Here is a 14288-nt window from a genome sequence, read left to right as displayed (position 1 = left end):
ATTTTTTTGTTTAAATTCAACAGTTTTGTTAGTGTTAAGGAACAGAATGCAGTCTTCTTTGTTGGACAAGAAATTACAAGGTTTCCAACTAATAGCACAAGAAAAATTACAAGCTATTTTATGTTCCATACCAGGTAAAAAAGATTTAATAATAGAGCCAGCCATTATTAAACCCTTGGAATATATTTGTGCAGCCTCTTGGTTAAAGTGAGTCATAATAATAGAACAAATATAAAACTTATTTTTATAACTATGTACATATAATTTTTGCAGACTTAAAGGAATTCAACGTATATTTAAACTAGATTCCCATAATGCCATTACACGCTCTTCGCCAGACCAAGTTCAATTGTACATGATACGCAGTGATTTGTGTTCCTTTAGCCGTGTTTTGCAACAAATCAAATTGATTTGTAAATCTCAGACATCATGGCCCGAAGACAATAATTTCAAGTATTTCCATATTATATGTGTTCCATCATGTTTTACTTACTTTTCTCAACTGTTGGAAAAGGAGGGACTTTATGGTATTGTAGGTTTGCATCGATATAATTGGGATTTCATACATTTGGATGAAGGTGTGCTGTGTATGGAAATGCCAAATGTAAGTAGAAAATTACATATAAATTTGAAATACATATTAAAATTTAAATTAAAACAAGTAAGAGAGCTTTATTCCGCTGTGCCGAATATTATATACAACACCTAATTATACTTTAAAATAAAAATTTTAAATATTTTTAGGTAAACAAAATTAATTTTTTTTTTTAATTTTTTAAGAAAAAAATTTTAGGATTTACATAAATTTCTTAATTATTTTTAAAATTTAATTTTATTAGTGAAAAAAATTTTTTTGTTGAAAAAAAAATTTGGTGTAAAAAATATTTTTTCCGATTTTGACCCATTTTACGTCCGACTTACTTTGGCCTTATATACGCCATTGCTTATATAATATATATTATGGGACTAGCTGAGAGACAAAGAACCTCAGTCAGTTGTCATAAACCTAAGACTTGCAACAACAGAGTAAATGTAAATCAATGTACATATTTTGAGTCTTTATATAAGTATGTAATACAATTTTGGTCTGAAATATGATTGATCACAGATCGAGTTCATTTTCTTGATTAAACGCTTATTGAACAAGTTGTTAACAAATTTAGATATTTTGAGTTTTTATATAAATATATCGATTTTTGCCCAGAAATATGAGTGATCACAGATCGAGCTCCTTTTCTTGATTAAACGCTTATTGGCCAAGTTACTAACGATTTTAGATATTTTGAGTTTTTATATAAAAAAAATCGATTTTTGGCCAGAAATATGAGTGATCACAGATCGAGCTGCTTTTTTTGATTAAACGCTTATTGGCCAAGTTATTAGCGAATTTAGATATTCTGAGTTTTTATATAAAAAAAATCGATTTTTGGCCAGAAATATGACTGATCACAGATCGAGCTCCTTTCCTTGATTAATCGCTTATTGGCCAAGTTACTAATGATTTCAGACATTTTCAGTTTTTATATAAAAAAAATCGATTTTTGGCCAGAAATATGAGTGATCACAGATCGAGCTCATTTTCTTGATTAAACGCTTATTGGCCAAGTTATTAGCGAATTTAGATATTTTGAGTTTTTATATATAAAATCGATTTTTGGTCAGAAATATGAGTGATCACAGATCGAGCTCCTTTTCTTGATTAAACGGTTATTGGCCAAGTTATTAACGAATTCAGATATTTCGAGTTTTTATATAAAAAATCGATTTTTGGCCAGAAATATGACTGATCACAGATCGAGCTCCTTTCCTTGATTAAACGCTTATTGGCCAAGTTATTAGCGAATTTAGATATTTTGAGTTTTTATATATAAAATCGAATTTTGGTCAGAAATATTAGTGATCGCAGATCGAGCTCCTTTTCTTGGTTAAACGCTTATAGGAGAATAAATAAATCTCTAGCGAATTTATTTATTCTGAGCTTTTATATAAAAAATCAATTTTTTTGTCAGAAATCAGTGATCACTTCATGATCGAGCTCCATTTCTTGATTAAATGCTTATTGGCCAAGTTATTAACGAATTTAGATATTTTGAGTTTTTATATAAAAATATCGATTTTTGCCCAGAAATATGAGTGATCACCAGGGAAACCAAAATATGCAAATGCATGTTTTTTCTGGTGAGTCTAATGAGCACATAGATAAGATATTTACACGTTTCAGAACTATTTAAGAATTTTGGCATCGATTTGTTAGTGCATATTTTTGCATATTTTACCCTTAAATTCATATTTTTGCATATATTTGTTTTAAGAGCATATTTATGTCATATTTTTGCGTTTTTAGAGCATATTTAACTGTTTAATTGCATATTTCGACTTTATCAAAAACAAATTTAAATTTAAAAAAACAATTCGAAAATTTTTTTTTTCCAAAAAATTAAAAAAACTGAAAAAAAAATTTTGTTCACCTAAAAATATTTGGATTTTTTATTTTGAAGATTAATTTGGTGAAGGGTATATAAGATTCGGCACTTGTTTTAATATAAAATAAGCACTATTTTAAAAATAGCGCCGTTCTAAGTGTTAAAGATATATTGTCTTTTAAATTTGCTTATGTAACATCAGTTGATGTCGAAAGAACATTTTCTATGTATAAAAATGTTTTCAGATCCAATAGACAACGATTTTTATTTGAAAATTTAAGTCAATTTTTTTGGTTAAAAATTATATAAGAGCATATTTTTAAAATTTTAAGAGCATATTTTAAAGTTTTTACTGCATATTTAAAGCGCTTAAAACGCTTTTTTTAGAGCATATTTTCGGTTTCCCTGGTGATCACAGATGATTAAACGCTTTGTGGTCAATTCGAGAATTTAGATATTTTGAGTTTTCATATAAATAATAAAATTTTGTTCTGAAATATGAGTGATCACAGATCGCGCTACTTTTCTTGATTAAACGCTTATTGAACAAGTTGTTAGCAAATTTAGATATTTTTTAGTTTTTATATAGAAATTGATTTTTGTTCAGATGGAGCTGCTTTTCTTGATTAAACGCTTATTGGCCAAGTTATTATTAATTTTGAGTTTTTATGTCAAAATATCGATTTTTGCCCAGAAATATGAGTGATTACAGATCGAGCTCCTTTTATTGATTAAACGCTTTGTGTCCAAGTTATACGAGAATTTAGATATTTTGGCTTTTTATATAAAAAATCAATTTTTGGTGAGAAATATGAGTGATCGCAAATCGAGCTCCTTTTCTTGATTAAACACTTATTGGCCAAGTTATTCGAGAATTTAGATATTTTGGGATTTTATATAAAAAATAAATGTTTGGTCAGAAATATGAGTGATCGCAGATCGAGCTCCTTTTCTTGATTAAACACTTATTGGCCAAGTTATTAGCGAATTTATTTATTGTGAGCTTTTATATGTATGTATATATGATCACTAAATAAAGTTAAAGATTTTTGATACTGATTGTAAACATTTCTTTTTTCAGGTATTTTCTACAGCCTACATGAGAAATGACTGTTCCCTATTGCCTGCCATAGCTCATTCGTTACGAGTTCTACAAATCCTATGCGGTCGTCCCGACATAACGCTTACCTATGGTGAACACTCAGAAAACATTGTTAAAATGTTAAATAAACTGGGGCCTTTACCAAAAATGGGCGACGATGATAAATCTAATGATTTTTCAGCTTTATTGATAATAGATCGTGATAGAGATTATGCGGCACCGCTATTGACACCAGCAATTTATTCAGCCCTCTTGTTGGAAGTATTTCCCAATAATGCTGGCATATTGGAATTGGAAATGGACAAGAATAAGATACAACAGCAAAAATTAACAATATTTAACATACCCTCTAAAAAAGATATCGAACAAACAAATAAGAGTGCGGCGAATAAAAAATCACCTACAATACGTTTTAATTCGCTGCATGACGAGATTTTCGCGGAGAATCGTTATAAACATTTTTCCGCGGCAAGTAGTCAAATTCGTCAACAGGCCAAGGCGATGAGTTTGGAATTGCAAAAATTAAACAACATGAAACTGGATGAAATGCATGATTATGTTAATCGTAAATTACCCAAAATTACGGATATTAAAAATAAATTACTGAGACATTTAAATGCCAGCGAAAAGGTTATTGAAATGTTGGGCTCAAATTTTAGGCGTGTCCAGTCACTGGAAGAGGACATTTTAAATAATGTATCGCGTAAGAAAATACTACAAGATATTGAAGAACTGCTAACCACAGATGGTCAAAAATATAATACCCTGCGTTTATTGTCCCTGCTGCATGTGTGTGCTGGCATAACCTCTGAGGAACTGGCACAATTTATACGAAACTATTGTAATTATTTTGGTTTAGAATATCTAACTATATTTGAGCAACTGGCACAAGTAGGTCTTTTGCCACCTGTGGTAGACGAAGTGACGACTCCCATTAATAAAACAGCATCAAAATTGTTATCGAATATTCCCTTAAATATACCAAAATTTCAACAGACCCAATTTCAAGCTAATGCAAATCGTTTAAAATTGATGGTTTCAACATCGGGAGATGCAGATGCCGAAAGTCCAACAAATTCTAATTCAAAAAAGTCACAAACATCGTCAACAGCTTCCTCTTGTCCGAGTTATGTGTTCAATCGTCTTTATATACCTCTAATTGCACAATTATCCTCATTTCTTTTAAAGTCTGCAACTACAGATGATTTTATTTCGAAAATAGCTATGATTGATGGCATTCAAATTAATGGCCAACCCTTAAAGTCTTATAATCAAACCGTTAAACAAAGTGATGCTAAAGATTTGCTGCTGCTGCCATTGAAGAAACGTCAGATTATGGTTTATGTAGTGGGTGGCATTACATATGCCGAGATTGCAGCCTGTAATTTAGTATCGAAGATTACAGATTCTGAAATATTAGTGGCTTCAGATTACGTTATATCGGGAGCTGACTTAATAGCAGGTGCTTTTCAGTAAATTAGAATAAAAAGAAAAACTGGCGAGAACAAAAGCTTTAATATGCAGTAATTGTATACTATATAGTGGTTAATTTTTTTTTAAAAAAAGTTCGATACAGAAATTTAGTCTCTTGCTAGACTTTTGACAGTGTGTTTTTTAAATAAAACTCTCACAAATATTTTTACTGAAAATCTCGATACTCCTATGTATATTAAAAGACAATATTTTATTATATCGTTATATATTTATGTATATTGCACAAAATCAAATATTTTATACGTTTATGAATTTTTAAATAAAATTTTGAAATAAAAACATGTTTGATTTTTATTCAGCGATATGCATTTCAAACAAGTAGGAGAGCTATATTCGGCTGTGCTGAATCTTTAATATCCTTCATCAAAGTAATTATACTTGTGTTTTTTCAATCTTTATTTTAAAGTATTAAGATGAAGATTGAAAAAAATTTTTGTTGAAAAAATGTTTTGGTCCAAACAAAAAAAATCGTGGCAGAATTAAACAGGTCCAATTATTAGAATGTATGTTCTCAATTATAATTTCCCTAAAATGTCAAAAAAAAAAATCACAAAATGGAAAAAATAAATTAAATTCAAATTTTGTTGAAAAAACGCGTACAAATCAAATTAAAATATAAAGAATTAACAACTCTCCCTAATAATTGTACCTGGTTGATTCTGCCATTGTAAAAAATATTATTTCCCGAATAAACAAGTAAGAACTATATTACGCTGTGCCGAATCTTATATACACTTCACCAAATTATAATTTAAATTCAAAATTTTAAATATTTTAAGTTAAACAAAATTTAAATTGATTTTTTTTTTCAAAATTGTTTTTTAAAAAAATGACAAACTAAATTTTTTTTTGGTGAAAAAAATATTATTCCCGATTTTGACGCATTGTAGGTCCATCTTACTATGTTGAAAGTTGATTTACGTTATTTGGGGACTACGAAAAGTTGATTTCAACAGACAGACGGACATGGTTACATTGGCTCCGATTTCTATAATGATCCAGAATATATATAAAAGTAGTTTTTTACAGAGGCGGACTTTAAACTTAAAAAAAATATCCATGCAATATATTATTTAGATATTTTTATGGCATTAAATACTTTACTTCGATACAATTGGAACTGCTAATAGGTTAAATCTAGACTTGCCACCTTTTGAAATTTCCAAAACGGGACACCACTAAATGATCAGAGAAAAATTCAAACAAATTCGTTTATAATTATTATCCTATTTTATATATTAAAATCAACAATAACACATTAATTTTAATTGTGTAAAATCTGGAGAACTATCACTATGAAAGTCTTCGAACTCTATACGATCCAATTTCTTATCTGTGAAGTCTAACCAAAAATGGTTAGACTTGCGAGATTCCTTAAACTTTGTCCGAATAGCTCTCTGAAAATGGTTGGGATTGGATTAGTAGGCGCGGCACCTCCCATACAAAGTAAATAGTTAATTTCGAATATCTGGAGTACTATAATTGTAATGTATTTAAACTTTGTATGAATCAAATTGTCTGGATCAAAACTGTGGGTATGGAACCTTCCGATACATAGTCAATATCTGGATAACTAAAATTAAGAGATTCTTCAAACTTTGTCTGAAAATTTATTTTTATAATTTTAACTAATTTGTTTCACCTCATTAAAAAAATATGGTAAATTCACAAGGTCTCTTAACATGTCATAAAGTCCTAATATTTCACAATGGTTTTTATTGTTTTTCATGCAAAAAATGTCCTAAAATAATACTACTCTGTATGCTATGTTTATTGTGTTATCGTAATCAACCAGCAGAGACCTGCGACGAATGCCGAGTCGTGATATATTAGGAAATTATGACAATATGATTGATAAGAGACCTTGTGAATTGGCCAATAGTTTATAAAATCTTTAACATTTTTTTATTTTACTACGTAGGGGTAACGAAGCGCAACGGCTTAAGCTAGTATTTAATAAAGTTTAATTATTTCAGTCCTTAATTTAAAATTTATATTGTTAATCGCTTTTATCATCTTTTTTTTTATTATTATTTGAAGTTATAAATTCAACAAACTCAGTCCATTTCAATGGACCAACAACTCAGATTTAACTAAAGGTACAAGCAAACTAGAGCGAGTATCGTGAAATTTAATTAATGAAAAAGTTATATTTTTTTCAAAACAGGACAAATGGCGTCCCGTTCAGAGTATCGCCGGGGCACGGCGAAAACTGGACGGTTGTCAAGTCTATTAAATCTATATTATATTCCTTAAGTAAAGCATATAAAATTTAAATAGATTTAAGAGTGCACACATCTAAGAGTGCATTTAATTCAAGCTTAATAAATGATTACAAATTTTAAGCTTAAAACAATTATGTACATACACGAGACTTAAATGAGATCACAAAGTAGATAAGTACGAACAATAATACAAATGTATGAGTGAGTACAGGTTGAACATACATATTGTATTTGGTAAATTGAACCAATATTCGTAATAGGTACTACTTATATTAAATGCACTGATCTCCCAAATAAATAAATAAATAAATAAATTAAAACACACACAAAGATACGCATGCATGTATGTATGTATATACACAACGTACGGATGAATACAGGTTGTGTAGTGTGCCTGAGTGTGGATCAGTGGAAATACTAAACGGCAGCCACGCTAAATAATTGTGTAAAAATTAAAATCGTAATTAGTTGAGATACATTTTAAGCGAACAGAAGTTCTTTACAATCCTAAACAAAATTAGAAAACTTATAAATTTTATTAAAAAATAAAAGAAGAAAAAAAACTGAAAAAGTATCTCTGCCAATTAAAAAACTAAAATAGTTGTTAAATTTGTTATTTTCTGTTTTAAATGTACATAAGTATGAATGTATATATAGTGATAAGATAATTGAACTTTGTTGTTTTTTGTTAGTAGATTTTATTTACAATTTTTTTTATTGTTCGCTTAAAATATTCCGCACCATACTGGGAGGCCTTTTAACTGGTACTACATATTCATTATTTTTAAATTGCAACTGTAAGTGAAGGTGATAAGACATCATTTTCATTCAAATCACTTGTTTGTTGATGTTGACTTTATATTAATATTAATTAAATATAAAAAAAAAAAACATTAACATAAATAAAAAACAAGTAAACAATGCCGAAAATCTATTTTATTGGTGTTGATGTTGGTACTTCATCGGCTCGTGCTGCTTTGGTCACATCAGATGGTAAAGTTTTAAAACAAGCCGTTCAAAATATACGCATTTGGAATCCAGAACATGAACATTTCGAACAATCATCAGATGATATTTGGAATGCAGTCTGTAATTGTGTTAAGGTATGTCTTTATTTACATTTATAGTGTTATAAATGTTTAAACAAAATCTAAATTGTAAATTATTGTAATCCAAAGAGAGAACAAACTTAAAGAATTTGTTATTATTTCGATGGAAAGAGTAGAGTGTTTGCATGTGTTTTGAAAATTACGTGTTGAATAATATTTTGATTGCAGTTTATGGTTAATAAATGCCTATATTTGTAACTGATAAGACTATTTTGACCTACACATTTCCGTATAGGGCAAAGCAAACGATTTCCTAATCAAGATTTGTACAAGTTGAAGGGTATAGTAAAGCCGTTACATATGTTGTGATTTTATATTTCCATAAAGCTGTTTCATTAACAACAAGATTGTGAATACCGCTATTATATTGAAAACAAATATATTTATTGTAAAACCTACCGACCCTGTACGATATTTAAGGATTTTTTAAGAACTGTCACAAACAAACAGTTCATATAAAAGTTGATTTACAGTTATTAAGCTTCGTAGGCGGAATGGCGGCCCTGCAAAGTTGGTCACCTCGGATCTCATATTTTTAAAAGAATCGCCAAAAATCCTTTTTAATATCCGAATGAGCTGAAAAATATATATAAAAAGTCGTTGAAAAGATCTCCAAAAAAAATACACTAACATGTGTAGGTTATATCTTTAAGTTCAAGAGATATTTAGATTTATTTATTTTGTTTTACAGAGGGTAGAATTTTTTTCTGATATATCATCTATCAGCCCAATTATGAAAAAAAATTCCCCGGGAGTTTTTTCCCTTTTTTTAACATAGAATTTGAATAGGAAAAATTAGAAAAGGGAAAAAACTCCCGGGGTTTTTTTTCATAATTGGGCTATATATTTGCTATAAAAATCTGAATAAAATAAAGAAACTTTCTAAGAGTTATCTCGTCCCTATAAAAACTCGCATTCAAAGTTGGAACATGTAAAAAGGGACCTAGTTTTTTTTAACTTTTTTCCCAAAAAATGCCCTAGGCAAGGTTATTTAAAATAATAAATACAATTTTCTTTTCATTCATAATTTACAGAATGTGAGCAGCGATGTTGCCAAAGAGGAAATTGTTGCCATATCATTTGATGCCACCTGCTCATTAGTGGTTTTGGGAGAAAATGGAGAACCTCTGTCTGTGAGCAACAGTCGGCAGCCGGAACAAAATATCATATTATGGATGGACCATAGAGCCCACAAAGAAGCTGCTCAAATCAATGACACCAAACATGAACTACTAAAGTATGTGGGCGGTCAAGTTTCGGTCGAAATGGAATTACCCAAATTGATGTGGTTAAAAAATAATCGTTACCTCTCGACCTTTACAAAATTGTGGCGGGCATTTGATTTGCCAGATTTTCTGACCTGGCGTAGTACCGGCTGTGATACAAGGTCTTTGTGTTCGGTAGTCTGTAAGTGGAATTATGATGCTGTCAAAATGGAATGGAATACAGATTTCTTCAGAGAAATTGGTCTGGAGGATCTCCTCAAGAACCAGGCGGAAATAATAGGAAGTGAAGTAAAGGAACCAGGTACGCCGGTGGGTAAAGGTTTAAGTGAACAAGCTGCCAATGAAATGAATTTACTACCGGGTACTGTTGTGGGCACCTCGCTGATAGATGCTCATGCTGGCGCTTTGGGCATGTTTGGTTGCCGTTCAACCGAGTACAACTGTGAGTTGGAAGGAAAATTGGCTTTAATTTGTGGCACCTCTACGTGTCACATGAGTTTGACTAAAAAGCCCTGTGAGGCTAAAGGAATTTGGGGTCCGTATCGTAGTGCCATAATACCGGGTTATTATTTAAATGAAGGTGGCCAAAGTGCAGCTGGCTTATTGTTGGATCATGTTATTAAAACGCATCCACAGTATATGCATATAAAAATGAAATTAAATGATAATGAGTGAGTTGTTTAGCAACATTTTAAATTATATTTACATATATGTAACAATATTCTTCATAAACTTTTCAGGCATATCTACACATATTTGAATAGATTGTTAAAGAGTATGGCAAAAGAACGGGGTCTAGATGATGCCTGTTATTTGACCAACGATCTTCATGTTTGGCCAGATTTCCATGGCAATCGTTCTCCCATAGCTAATCCCAATCTAAAAGGAATGGTAATTATTATGAAATTTTTTTAAGTACTGTAGTTTAAACTTTAATAAGACTATAGGCCTGAAAATTTAAAACACATTATTATTAAGTCTCCCCTATAGACTGGTCTATGTCTATACTCTCGCCTCGTCTATACTCTCGTCTATTGCCTCGTCTATAATAATGTTTTTTGGTCTATAATCTTAATAATTGTCTGTTTTAGATTTCTGGTCTCAATATGAATGTGGAAGAAGAATCTTTGGCCGTTTTATATTTAGCTTTTGTGCAAGCTTTAGCGGTAAGTGTATTTTTGTTTATATAAATATTCTCTATGACTAATGATGTTATTAAATATTACAGTATGGCACTCGCCACATCATTGATAATTTGCTCAAACATCAACGTGTTCCCTTTCATACTTTGCTTTTCTGTGGTGGCTTAGCTAAAAATAATCTGTATGTACAATGTCATGCGGATATCTGCCAATTGCCAGCTTTAATCCCCGACGAACAGGAAATGGTTCTGGTAGGTTCTGCTATGTTGGGTGCATGCGCTGCCAAAGTCTATGAGGATTTAGAATCTGCTTCGGCCGCTATGGGTGGTACGGGTAAATTAGTTATACCGCAATTCGGCACTAAGGAATATCATGAACGTAAATATCAAGTGTTCTTGGAAATGTTAAAGGACCAATATAAATACAAGGATATGATGTAACTCACAAACTTTAAAAGCATTTAATTAATATAATTAAAAATTTAGTTCTTTTTTTAACTTACATTTGTAGTTTTGTTAGATGTTTATTCTTTTGATTTTGCTTTCTTTGATATATATATATATATTTGTATGTACATGAAAAAATAAATAAATTATATATTTTTATTATCTTTGTTTTTCTAATTGGGTGGCGGGTGGAGCATAGTAGCTAGAGTTAAAGGGAGATTGTTTTTCCAAAATTGCAATTTATGCCATTGTGTTTTTAAGCTATAAAAGCTGCAGCACGCGTGTTTATTTTACCCCTACACACAGGACATGTCATTTTGATTTTCTCTGAACAATCCTCACAAATACAAACATGACCACATGGAAGAATAATAACCTGAAATAAAATTTTAAAATAAAATTAGTTTCTGGTGAAATTAACAGTCGGCTAAACTCACCTCCTTTGGATTTATATTGCACACAACACACAACTGATCTGTAGTTAGATTGACCGGTCGCGATTTAGCTCGTCTCTCTTTGCGTTCCTTCTCCAGTGTTTCTCTAATACGTCGTTCGTCACGTTCTTGTTTCTTTTTCATGTAAACCTTGCGCACAATTATGGTGATCAGCACAGCTGATATGGAACCACAGACGAATATTTTAAATAACATTGAATTTTTGGCCTCCTCAAATTTCTTAATTAAAGTCGACTTGGTCGAAGTTGTTAGAAAGAGTGGACCCAAGGGTGAAGGCTGCAGACGCAATGTTTTACCATCTAACTCTAATTCACCAACGGCTGTTATGAAACTACCATCCCTTAGAACTTCTTCAGTTGTTTGTAGGCCCTTTTGACGAATACCCGAAAAGAAACCGAAAATGTGATCGAAAAAGGAGAGAGATGAGGGTTCATAATTATCATAGACGACATCCATATCGAGCACGGCGGCTGACAGGGCATCGACAACTTCTACGCCAGCACCATTGTTGGTTAATTCGAAAGGCATTTCATTGGATGAGACGTGAATAAGTTTTCGTTGCTCCGACCAAAAACCAGCAAAGCCACGTGCTACGCGATGTTCGCTACAAATTCAAGTTTTAAATGTTAAATAAAGTTTTAATAAAAATAATAAATTTTTATAGTACAAATTAGATATTTCTATTAATATTCGCTGTTTTTGGAATTAGAGTTTTTTTTAAATATTTAAATGGAATATTGAAAGTAAATTTACTGTGCCGAATCTTATATACTTTAAGATAAATATGTATAATTTCAGATAAATATTGAAAACCGTTTTTTGGCAAAAAAAATTTTGTGAAAAAAATATTTTGGAGTCTAAGCTTTGACTTTGTTCAATTTTATTTATAATGTTCATTTAATTTATATCATAATTATTTAATTTATTTTATACTTAAATTTTTTAATGTAAACTATTTATTAAGTAGAAATTTATAACCGGTTATGGCCAATAGGCTAGGTTGTTGAAAATAAATAATAGGTGTGTTCGCGTACTTTCCAGTAAAAAATATACAGTAACTTTATTTTAGAGAGTAAAAATAAATTACTCTCAATCTGAAAAGTAACAAAAAAAGTACGCGAACAACAATTTGTAAGAATAAGTTGTATTTTATTATAAATTAATTTAAAACGTTTGTTTTGGGCTATTTTACTTATTTTCTTTGCAAAACTTGTTTTAAACGTTTTTTATGTTGATATTTTTTACTGGACAAAAAATGTCCAGTAAAAATATCATGTTCTCTATCTACGAACTGTCACTTTTAACACTCTCGGCTCTCTCGTTACAAGTTTTTAAAAGTAAACGAACGGAATCCCGTAACTTCCAGTGATAATTTCTACAAATTATTACAAATTATCAAGTACGCGAACACAACTAATAATAATAAAAAAAAAGTTGATAAAAATATGTTTGGTGAAAAAAATTTCGACAAATTTTTTTTATGAAAAAATCGAAAAACCGTAGTCGCGGTTTTAAATCTCAGCCATTTACGGGCCGATACCCGATATATTGCTGTGTCAATCATATTTGTAAGTTATTAGGGATCTTCGGAAAGTTGATTTCTATAGAGGATCCAGAATATATAAAGGAACTTTATGGAGTCGCAAATAAAAATGTGGAAATTACAAACGGAATGACAAACTTATGCTGATATACAATTTGTCAAAAAACATTCTTTTCGGATGAATTCAAATACAATTTAAGAGCCAGTGACGGGAGAACATTTATAAGGGTGAAGGAAGAGAGACTGGACTCCAATGGCAATATTAATATGTGGGTCTGTTTTTCAGGGCAATGTATGGGTACAATTCATATAATAAAAAATACTATGACTGAATCGTATTTTCTGTTTTTGTGCTCAATTCTACTTTCAATAAAAATCTGTAGATCTGACTAGTAGTACTGGAACAGATCAAACATAAAACAAATCGAACAATAGAGTCCTGTGTAGTCAACTTAAATAATTTACCTTAACTTTATCACTTGCAATACACCCGTTACTGATGGTGACATTACACTACGCATTGGTACACCAATGGGTGTCACTGTACCACGTACTACTGCATAAGCTACCTTTTTATCCTTTTGTCTAGCCACAAAATCCTTTAAGTCATTGTCTATTGATAATTGTGGTGCTGTCTAGAATGCATTAATAATTTATTCTTATATTTTAATAAAATTATACTATATAGAATGTCCACTTACCTTTAATAGTTTAACACTTTTCTTGTAGCTAACGTATTCCCTAACACATAAACCTAAAATCAGTAAGTCCACACCTAGTGCAACGCCTTCATGAATAAATTCCATTTTTTAAATAAAATTTCTTCAAAAACGTTACTATTTAATTGAAATTTTAATAAATTAAGTAACTATACGAAAAAAATATGAAATAATTTCCGAAAGTTGCTGTAACAAAATACTGAACAGCTGACGCTACAGCTGTAACCGCTCATGACGTGAGCAGCGCTGTCGCAGAGGCTATGTAGAGAGTGCTGCCAAGTTTGGTAGTTTAATAATGATGCCATATTTTAGCGATGTAGCGCACCAACATATGATTGATGAGTACTAAAATGTAATGCCAAGTTTGTACCCGAAAAACAAATGACAGTTTACACTTCAAGAAA

The 14288-nt window shown here is 30.7% G+C and overlaps 3 protein-coding genes across 3 annotated transcripts; 2 read left to right on the top strand and 1 right to left on the bottom strand.

Annotated features, from left to right (window-relative positions):
- Window positions 1–15: 15 nt before the first annotated feature.
- Vps33B (vacuolar protein sorting 33B) lies at window positions 16–5298 on the top strand. The gene is made up of 3 exons (XM_065506320.1): window positions 16–207; window positions 274–604; window positions 3505–5298. Exons 1-3 carry the CDS (start codon window positions 47–49, stop codon window positions 4999–5001), a joined length of 1989 nt encoding a protein of 662 aa, XP_065362392.1. The 5' UTR covers window positions 16–46; the 3' UTR covers window positions 5002–5298.
- A 2302-nt stretch (window positions 5299–7600) lies between these two features.
- LOC135953275 (FGGY carbohydrate kinase domain-containing protein) lies at window positions 7601–11326 on the top strand. Its single transcript, XM_065503090.1, has 5 exons — window positions 7601–8347; window positions 9388–10250; window positions 10320–10470; window positions 10671–10745; window positions 10808–11326. Exons 1-5 carry the CDS (start codon window positions 8165–8167, stop codon window positions 11159–11161), a joined length of 1626 nt encoding a protein of 541 aa, XP_065359162.1. The 5' UTR covers window positions 7601–8164; the 3' UTR covers window positions 11162–11326.
- Mul1 (Mitochondrial E3 ubiquitin protein ligase 1) lies at window positions 11202–14091 on the bottom strand. The gene is made up of 4 exons (XM_065503091.1): window positions 13867–14091; window positions 13631–13800; window positions 11605–12226; window positions 11202–11543 (listed from the first exon to the last, which is right to left on the bottom strand). The coding sequence occupies exons 1-4, from the start codon at window positions 13969–13971 to the stop codon at window positions 11424–11426; spliced, it is 1017 nt and encodes a 338-aa protein (XP_065359163.1). The 5' UTR covers window positions 13972–14091; the 3' UTR covers window positions 11202–11423.
- Window positions 14092–14288: the final 197 nt, after the last annotated feature.

Source organism: Calliphora vicina, chromosome 3 (assembly GCF_958450345.1).
Source record: "Calliphora vicina chromosome 3, idCalVici1.1, whole genome shotgun sequence".
NCBI lineage: Eukaryota > Metazoa > Arthropoda > Insecta > Diptera > Calliphoridae > Calliphora > Calliphora vicina.
Note: the sequence above shows the minus strand (reverse complement) of the source record. Positions and strands in the feature narration are given on the sequence as shown.

Coding starts and splice junctions, on each gene's coding strand:
- Vps33B (XM_065506320.1), top strand. CDS start 47: ATGCAGTCTTCTTTGTTGGACAAGAAATTACAAGGTTTCCAACTAATA. Junction 208..273: donor TGTGCAGCCTCTTGGTTAAA/GTGAGTCATAAT, acceptor TAATTTTTGCAG/ACTTAAAGGAATTCAACGTA. Junction 605..3,504: donor TGTGTATGGAAATGCCAAAT/GTAAGTAGAAAA, acceptor TTCTTTTTTCAG/GTATTTTCTACAGCCTACAT.
- Mul1 (XM_065503091.1), bottom strand. CDS start 13,971: ATGGAATTTATTCATGAAGGCGTTGCACTAGGTGTGGACTTACTGATT. Junction 13,801..13,866: donor AAAGTGTTAAACTATTAAAG/GTAAGTGGACAT, acceptor AATGCATTCTAG/ACAGCACCACAATTATCAAT. Junction 11,544..11,604: donor GCAATATAAATCCAAAGGAG/GTGAGTTTAGCC, acceptor ATTTTATTTCAG/GTTATTATTCTTCCATGTGG.
- LOC135953275 (XM_065503090.1), top strand. CDS start 8,165: ATGCCGAAAATCTATTTTATTGGTGTTGATGTTGGTACTTCATCGGCT. Junction 10,471..10,670: donor ATCCCAATCTAAAAGGAATG/GTAATTATTATG, acceptor TGTCTGTTTTAG/ATTTCTGGTCTCAATATGAA. Junction 10,746..10,807: donor CTTTTGTGCAAGCTTTAGCG/GTAAGTGTATTT, acceptor TAAATATTACAG/TATGGCACTCGCCACATCAT.